The sequence below is a fragment of the Geospiza fortis genome, unplaced genomic scaffold (genome assembly GCF_000277835.1).
Source record: "Geospiza fortis unplaced genomic scaffold, GeoFor_1.0 scaffold387, whole genome shotgun sequence".
In the NCBI taxonomy this organism is placed as follows: Eukaryota; Metazoa; Chordata; class Aves; order Passeriformes; family Thraupidae; genus Geospiza; species Geospiza fortis.
In genome coordinates, this window is record NW_005054546.1 from 475,143 (window position 1) to 483,615 (window position 8,473).

Genomic DNA, 8,473 nt, shown 5'->3' on the forward strand with positions numbered 1-8,473 from the left:
AATTCATATCCCGAATGAGAGGAGTTATTGTTGAGAGTCCAGAGAAATTACAGCTGTTTCCTCAAGAAATTGTGGCTGAAATTCTGAACCCAAAGCACATAAAACTAAATAAAGATCAAGGAATTATTATTGTTGTTTTGTTTTGTTTTGTTTTCCATACTGCAGTGATGAGAATGTTTTTTGCAGGCAGCCCTTCCCTTTCCTTTGTGGGGAGCTCAAATTCCGTGGTGGTGGCAGAGGAATTTGGAGTATGGACTAAACCCTCAGGCTTCACCAGGGAATCATATTGGCTAGAGTCTCTTTTAATTTTTTAAATGACATAGTAAGCTAGTGGGACTCTTAACAAGAACCAAGTGGTGTTTTCATAGGTGCTATGTGCAGATAATTCCTGTGCAGGAAGCTTTGTGTGTCAAATCATGTCAATATTAGCAAACCCAGTAGGGCTGCAATTGTAACTAAAGCAATCCAGGCTGGGGTGTTTGTTGTGCCTTAGCTGCCAGGGCAGTTGGCTGGCAGGGTGAAGTGTAGCTCTCTTTACAATGGTAAAAAGGTGGGTTTGGGGTGTTTTTAACTCCCCTGTCCACCTGCAGGAGCTGTGGTAGCCTGTAATGCTGTTTGCTCCTGTTCAGCAAATATTTTGTTGGCCAATAGGCAATGAAATGGTCACTTAATGATCTGCCTTAATTTCATAACTGCAATTTCTTCTCTATGCCAGAGGTAAACAACTTCCAGGTGTTTTGTTGCTGTGTTTCTAACAGAATGTCTCTGGCCTGTGTGAGTTCTTCATCAATTCTGAAGTGTTGAGACATTTCCTTCAGAATCCCAGGCTGGTTTGGGTTGGAAGGACCTTAAAGTCCATCTCGTCCCACCCCCTGCCATGGGCAGGGACCTTCCACTGTCCCAGGTTCCTCCAATCCCTGTCCAGCCTGGCCTTGGGCACTGCCAGGGATGTGGCAGCCACAGCTGCTCTGTGCCAGGGCCTCCCCAGCCTCACAGGGAACAATTCCTTCCCAATATCCCACCTAACCCTGCTCTTGCTCAGTGGGAAGCCGTTCCCCCTGTCCTGTCCCCTTGTCCCAGGTCCCTGTCCCTTGGAGCTCCTTTAGGCACCGATGTTGTGGCTTGGTAAAGTGAAGTGCCCCCAGATCAGTGTGTGGTGCTGGCTGCCCATCCCTTTGAGCTCTCACTTGGTGAATCTGTTTTCAGATCAAGGTTTTGGCTCCCTTGTTCCTGTTCCTGCTTCTTGCTCTGGCTCTGCTCTCCAGCAGTTCAGCTCGTGCCTGGGCACACCCTGCCAGTGCCTGAAATACGAGTTATGATCCGGCTGCAGTCAAGCAGTTCAGCCACCCAAACGCCCCATTTTTTTTTTAATTTGATGTGAAAGGAAGCCCTTACTGGCAGTGAACTGGTCCATGTTGTTTTGGGTGATTCTCTGAGCTGTGCTTCTCCTGCTGCCTGGCCCTGTGTGTAGGTTCCCTTAGCCCAAGCTTGGTTAATCGTGCAGCAAGGTAATTTACTAATTACAGCAGCTGAAAGTACCAGGAGCCTGCTGGGACCTGGTGATGTGCTGCAGCAACTGGGGCTGGGGGAGGCTGAACCAGCCCCTCCCTCCTCATCCTCCCCATTCCTGGTGCTCTGAGCACAGCCAGGAGTGGAAGGGGGGTTATCAGGCCAGGAGCAGCGATGGAGTGTTGGAAGGGAGGGTGAACTTTGCTCCTGTAGCTGACAGGCAGCTCAACAGAGAGGTCCTGGGCTGTGATTTAACCCTTTCTTTTCAGGATCTTGGTCATCAACGTGGAGACTCTACATGGCTGTCTTGCCTTGTTTTCCCGTTGTTGTTCTTTTCTTCTCATCACCCTCCAGCTTTAGGGAGATAAGAATGGAAGTGCCCAAAGAAATGGGTCTAATTCATGCAGGGAATCCAGGAACACAAAAGGACTTGTCACTTTCTTCTTTGTACAGATCCTGGAACTGAAAGGTGATGTCCTGACACCTGGGAGCACGACAGACCTGGAATGACTGGGGAGAAGCTGCTTTGGTTGGCCATCCCTGATCTTGCGTGCCCATTGAAAGGTGTGTGTGCTGCTGGAGTGGTGCTCATCTGCTTCTGAAAGCACGGGAGCTTTGCTTTTCCCTAGAGCAGCCTGGGCTGTGCTGAGAGCTGCTGCTGGAGCTCAGAAAACAGCCACAGTGACATCTGCAGGTGTCACCGTGAGGCACATGGTAGGGCCCTGCCTCTGGAGGTTACAGTCCCTCTGCTCAGTGCTGTGCAAGGCTTGCTGTGTGTGATGGTGTTCACAGGGGTCTGAGGATGAGGGAAGAGACGAGGATCTGACTCCATGCTTCAGAAGGCTTGATTTATTATTTTATGATATATATTATATTAAAACTATACTAAAAGAATAGAAGAAAAGATTTCATAGAAGGCTAGCTAAGAATAGAAAAAGAAGGAATGATAACAAAAGCTTGTGTCTCAGACAGAGTCTGAGCCAGCTGGACTGTGATTGGCCATTAATTAGAAACAACCACATGAGACCAATCACAGATCCCCCTGTTGCATTCCACAGCAGCAGATAATCATTGTTGACATTTTGTTCCTGAGGCCTCTCAGCTTCTCAGGAGGAAAAATCCTAAGGAAAGGATTTTTCAGAAAATACCATGGCTGCAGCTGTGTGCTCGAGGGGAGTCAGCCACGGGTGAGGTGATGTGGGTGGCTGTAGAGAGTGGGGCTTTGTCCTCTACCCAAGGCGTCTCTCATTTCAGGTGCCAGCACTTGCAGTCTGCTTGCTCAAGGCTGGAAGGCTGGGCCTGGATCTGCTCTGTACCTTTGAGGGAGACCTGGACCTCTCCTGCCTGCCCCCAAGGAGCCATGGAGGACAAACGCAACATCCCCATCATCGAGTGGGAGCACCTGGACAAAAGGAAATTCTACGTGTTTGGCATTTGCATGACCATGATGATCCGGGTGAGCGTTTACCCCTTCACGCTCATCCGCACGCGGCTGCAGGTTCAGAAGGGCAAGAGCCTCTACAACGGGACCTTCGATGCCTTTGTGAAAATCCTGCGGACAGAAGGGGCGGCCGGGCTGTACCGAGGCTTCCTGGTGAACACCTTCACCCTGATCTCAGGGCAGTGCTACGTGACCACGTACGAGCTCACGCGCAAGTACGTCTCGCGCTACAACAACAACAACGCCGTCAAGTCCCTGGTGGCTGGAGGCTCGGCCTCCCTGGTGGCCCAGAGCATCACGGTGCCCATCGATGTCGTCTCCCAGCACCTCATGATGCAGAGGAAAGGGGAAAGCATGGGCAGGTTCAAGGTGCAGAACCAAGATGGCAAGCGTCTGCTGGTCTTTGGCCAAACCAAGGATATCATTGTACAGATTTTCAAGGCTGATGGTTTTAGAGGTTTCTACCGGGGTTATGTGGCCTCGCTGCTCACTTATATTCCCAACAGTGCAGTCTGGTGGCCCTTCTACCACTTCTATGCTGGTAAGTGAAAGGAGGCTTGAAATGTATCTTATCCCAGGAGAGCCAGGAGCCCCTCGGGTGGGCTCTTGACCCTGTGGATTCAGCGTGATTTGCTTTCCCTCTGGGGGTGGGAGCAGAATGTGCCCTGAACTAAGGAGCTGCAGCTGGTTGTGTGGGAATTCTGCAGATGTTGGGTGGAAGTTTACCAGAGCAGCAGTGTTTCAATGCAGAACAAGGGGTCCAAGTGCTATAGGGCTTCAAACTGGATGGCTCCAGGCAAGTGGGGCTTTATGCATCTACTTTAACTTTCTCTCCTACTAATCTCAAGTAGTGCCTTCTCCACAGGAGTGAGGAAGGCAGAGTTTTGGAGCCACCATGTAAGTATAGTTCGTCTTTCAGTTCATGTGAACTCAGGAATCTCATAGATGGCAAAGGGACTTTTAGAGCCACAAATCTGATGGCAAAATCAAACAGCAGACAGAGACAAGGGCCAAATCTTCCCTGGATTTGTGTCAGGTTTTGCTTCAGTTTTGGCAACTTTTAAATTGGCACTGAGTCTTGTGATGGAAAACTGCACTCAGTAGAAAGTTCTTTCTCCCTAACTCAGTTCTTGTATTCCTTGGGGTATTTCCAAAGGCTAAAGATACTGGCCAGCTGAGGTTTATTTCTACCTCTGATGATCCTTTAGATTTCTGCCCTGCAGCTTTGCACATGGTTTTTAGGAGTCTGGTTACCTAATTTCTGACAAAAGGTGGTGGTAATGAGCAGTTTGAGTTTTGCTCTGCTGGGCTTAAAGTATATCTTGGAGGATTCTTCAAAATCCAGATGTCTCAAAGGTCCTGTGTGCTTTCCAGAGTTCTGGTAGCTAGAGGAAGCATTGGTTCTGTGTCCAGGCTGCATTTAAATGGCAGTGGCAGTTTGGCATGTTGGTCTGTACTTTGTGGGAGTGTTCCCATCAGTCTCCCTGTCAGCTGTTCATAAGACCAAAACCCAATGTACAAACTGTAAGATTTTTGTGCCAAAAGGGCTCAAAGGAGGGCATGTAAGAAAAGGCAGTTGATATGGAGAAACCAGAGCTCTCAGCTTTCAGGTGTTTGCTCTTTCCTTGTCTTCTCAGTGGAAATTGAGATGCTGGGAAGCACAAACCCCAGCTGTCAATGAATCTGCTCTGGCTGCATTTCCCAGTGCTGTGTCCCTGGAGCAGCAGCTGGGGTCACTGAACCCTCCTTGGGTTCAAAGGACGCTGCTGGCCCTGATTCCAGTCGGTGTTCAAAGTCTCAAACAGAGCTGCTTCCGTCCCTCCTGCCAGCCAGGCTTCCTCATTGTCCAAAAAATGGGGCTTTTGAACACTCCTCTGTCCAACTTCAACCAATGAAAGTGTGGGGGATTCAAATCCTATTGGCCAGGCAGCAGGAGCAGAGTGAGGAGATCTGGGATCAGCACTACACCAGGGTATCTCCTGGACAGTGTGCCCAGTAGTGACAGCTTTCTGTACAAATCTCTGCAGACACCTTCCACTGGAGCCTTGTCTTAAGGCTTCCTCCACCTTCTAAAGAGGGGTGGGTATTTTCATGGCCTGTTTTGAGGGTGTGGAAGCTGATTCTGTCCAGTTTGCCCCACAGGCCTGGGAGTCAGTGGCAGCTGATGGGAGGCTGTGGCACAAAGCTTGGGAATGTCCTGGAGCCAGCAGTGCGATGAGCCCTGCTCCCTGTGCTGTGCCACCTTTGTGGTTGGTGTAGGAAGCACCACATGGAGATTCTGCAGGAGGAGCTGGCAGGCTGTAAATCAGGGATTCTGCCCACTGCAAATCAGCTGGAGTACGAGGGTGGAGTTAAGGAAATGATAAGTTGCCACTTAAAGTCTGAAACTTTCCTCTCTCTCCTGTTCCCAGAACAGCTTTCGAGTTTGACTCCTAAAGACTGTCCCCACCTCCTTCTGCAAGCGATATCGGGGCCCCTTGCAGCTGCCACAGCCTCCACTCTCACCAACCCCATGGATGTGGTGAGGGCTCGGGTCCAGGTAAGAGCTCAGCCTGTTTGGCACACGGCAGGGTGGGGTTCAGCCTGGGCTCTCTCATCTCTGTGGTTTCAGGTGAGCTACTTCCCTTCTCTCCCTGGGCCTTTCATCCTGGGTAGCAGCTGCTTAATTAACCCTCAGCATTAGCAAGAGGAGCCTGGGCTGGCAGTGCCAGCCTGGCCTGCTCAGACAGGCTTTCCCTTCAGAAAGGGAGAGGTGCTTCCTGCTGCCTCCTTAGGACTTTGTGATTTCCTTGCTCCCCTCCTCAGGGAGTTCTGGAGACCAGATCAAGGCTGTTGGACTGGCTGATCTGTTGTCTCCAGAGTGTTCAGTGGCAGCAGAGCCCCAGAGCAGCTCAGCATGGAGGCTGGCAGCTCTGTCAGTGTTTGTTCTGGCATTGCAGGTGGAAGGCAAGAGCTCCATCATTCTCACCTTCAAACAGCTCATTGCAGAGGAAGGTCCCTGGGGGCTGACCAAAGGCCTCTCTGCCCGCATCATTTCGGCCACTCCTTCCACCATCGTCATCGTGGTGGGCTATGAAACGCTGAAGAAGCTGAGCCTGCGCCCAGAGCTGGTGGACTCAAGGCACTGGTAGAGGCAGCTGGGGGAGGAGAACCTTCCTGTGAACTCTCTGAGTTTGGACTCTTGCAGGGGAGAGCCTGGGATGCGACGCAGCTGCTGCGCCTTTGTCTCTGGCTGGTTTCACAGCACAAGGCAGATGCAAAAGCAACTGCACTTCACCTCTTTAGATCTGAGTGTCATGCAATGGTTCTGCTGCTGGTTTCGCTTCAACTGTGACCTTTGGCAGTGCTCTTTGCCTGGAACAGTCCATTCCAGGTGTGTGAATGCATCCTGGCAAGTTAGTAATTCCTTTTTTTTTTTAAATTAAAGACTTACTGGCTTAAGCAAAAAGCCAGTTTATTCTCTTTAAATTATTTTCATCTTTGCCAAACTTCCAAGGAGTCTCACAGCCTGCAGCAGGACCCTCTGCTGGGACGTCTCTAGTGGCAGTTGTGCTGTGGGAAGCTGGAAGCAGAAAATAGACAAGTGACTTTCTCCAATTACCTGCTTTTATTTCTAGAAGATGTGAGACAAGAGTAACCTGGAACCACTTCAGACCTGATTTCCTGCGTTTTGAATAGATCTACATACTTGTTTTGTATATTCTTGGAAAATGTTCCCTGTCTCTCATCCTCCAAACAGCAAGCTGGCTGATAGCAAGTGGGGAGCTGAGCTGGCTGTTTGGAATTAGCTGATGGCAGTTTTGACACCGAACCTGTGTTTTTAATCTGTTGTAATTTAATTTTTTTTATTCTAGGGAAGCTTATTCTAATTTCTGGGGAACTGAATGGTTGTCCTGTGGCCTCGTTCAGTGTGTCAATCCTGCATGTTCAGAGTGGCTGTGGCCACTTCCCACCTTAGTTAGTTTAAGCCCAGAAATGCAGTTTGGAAGTGTTTGATCGTGGTGCTGCCAGCAGCTGGATGAGAACTGAATGGGCTTTGAGCTACAATTAGATGGGACGTGGGGAAGGAAAAACCTTGTGCTGGCTTTTGATCCGGTTCAAACCTGACAGGCATGTCTATATTGAATAAGAAGTGATGGTTCACTTCATGAGTTTAAATTCTGCTCTTCCAGTTTGGGAAGGGCAAGGATAATGTTTTGCACAATTGCTGGATCAGAAGCCTGAGCTATGGTCTGTGTATTTTACCAGGTGAAAACTTCAGGGGAATGAAACCAGAGGCTGCTTTTTGGGGAGGGGAGGGAGGGGGTTGTTTGACTGCACTCTGCTGCTCTTGGTGGTTGAGATTTGCCTTTCATGCTGCCAGCCCACACGTGGTGCTTGTCTGGGGGGGTGTGGGGTGCACCTCCATTCCCCTTCTGCCATAACCAGGAATTTTGGTTGAGGTGTTGATCCTTCTGACCCGTGGCTGTTGCTGGGCTCCACTTGGCTGTCTCTTCCCGAGGGACTCACCAAGTGTGGCTGTGCCCTTCATCCCAGTGTTGTCCCTGCCCAGCTGGAGATGGAGAGTGCTGCAGCTGCTGCTGAGGTGGGAGAGGCTTCTCTGCTAAGGGCAGGGCTTGATTCTAAAATGCAGTGCTGTGATGGGGCTGCAGGTGAATCATCAGAGCCTTCTTCATCTCAGTTCTGTTTCTTCCAGTGCTCAGAAAGGTACTGGATGCTGGAGCCACTGGTGGAGTTGTTGGAGCAGCACCTTCTGCAGCTGCTCCAGTCACCTGTTTGTTGTTTAAAAGTTGACACCAGCCAGCTCTTGCTCTAATAACAGATTCTGCTCTGAAAAGCAGAACAACAGCACCCCAAATCACAAGGCAGCAGGATGTTAACACTGATATTAACAGGAACAATAACGATCAGCCTCTGCCAGGTGCAGCAGGGCCAGTCCCAGTGTGCAGAACAGAGGGGCGGCAGCACCAGTGTGGGGAGACACTGTCAAACTTAATGTTCCTCTCGTAACCAGCAACGTTCTTGACAACTAATAAACTTGAAAGACCTTCAGTTTGGTGCCTGCGTTTAAAAGCACGTGGCTCACCACGCATGGGGAGGCTGCTGCTTTTTGTCGTGTCACAGGAAGGGTTTCACCCTTAACCTTTGGACTAGGAGAGGGACGTGAGCTGTCTGAGAACTCAGTGGCTGAGCGAGAACCGGCTGGAGCACGTGGAATGCCTGCGAGCAGCTGTGACCCAGAGCCGCGGGCTGGCTCCTGCGGGGCTGTTACATGGGAAATGTCGCTTTTTTTATTCTCTAACCGAGCTGAACTTTGTTTCTTTTCTCCTTGAATTCTTCAGGCTTGATCGTTTTATTTCACTCAAAGTCGCTGGGGGGCAGGGCGGGCATTTCCACGGGCACTGGGGAGAGAAGGACGCTTTTGTCACGCTGCTTCGCTTCGGGGCCGGGCGCAGCCCCGCTCCGGGAGGCGGCAGTTTGTTACTGCGGTGTTTTGTCGTGGTTTGGTTCGGACCGGGAGCG

General features: G+C 50.4%; 2 protein-coding genes across 3 annotated transcripts in view; both read left to right on the plus strand.

Annotated features, from left to right (window-relative positions):
* Positions 1-1,959: 1,959 nt before the first annotated feature.
* Positions 1,960-8,002, plus strand: SLC25A44 (solute carrier family 25 member 44). 2 transcript variants are annotated; one of them, XR_004082601.1, is made up of 5 exons: positions 1,960-2,073; positions 2,764-3,491; positions 5,362-5,489; positions 5,890-7,535; positions 7,647-8,002. XR_004082601.1 is itself a non-coding variant. In XM_005429389.3 (4 exons), exons 2-4 carry the CDS (start codon positions 2,870-2,872, stop codon positions 6,079-6,081), a joined length of 942 nt encoding a protein of 313 aa, XP_005429446.1. In that variant the 5' UTR covers positions 1,960-2,073; positions 2,764-2,869; the 3' UTR covers positions 6,082-8,002. The 2 variants fall into 2 exon arrangements, 1 of the variants encoding a protein (XP_005429446.1); XM_005429389.3 differs by having other exon boundaries at positions 5,890-8,002.
* Positions 7,591-8,473, plus strand: part of PMF1 (polyamine modulated factor 1) — a 4,238-nt gene continuing 3,355 nt past the window's right edge. Inside the window, exon 1 of the mRNA XM_031063974.1 lies at positions 7,591-7,602. Within this exon, the coding sequence (XP_030919834.1) occupies positions 7,591-7,602 (12 nt within the window). The remainder of the gene's footprint in view (positions 7,603-8,473) is intronic.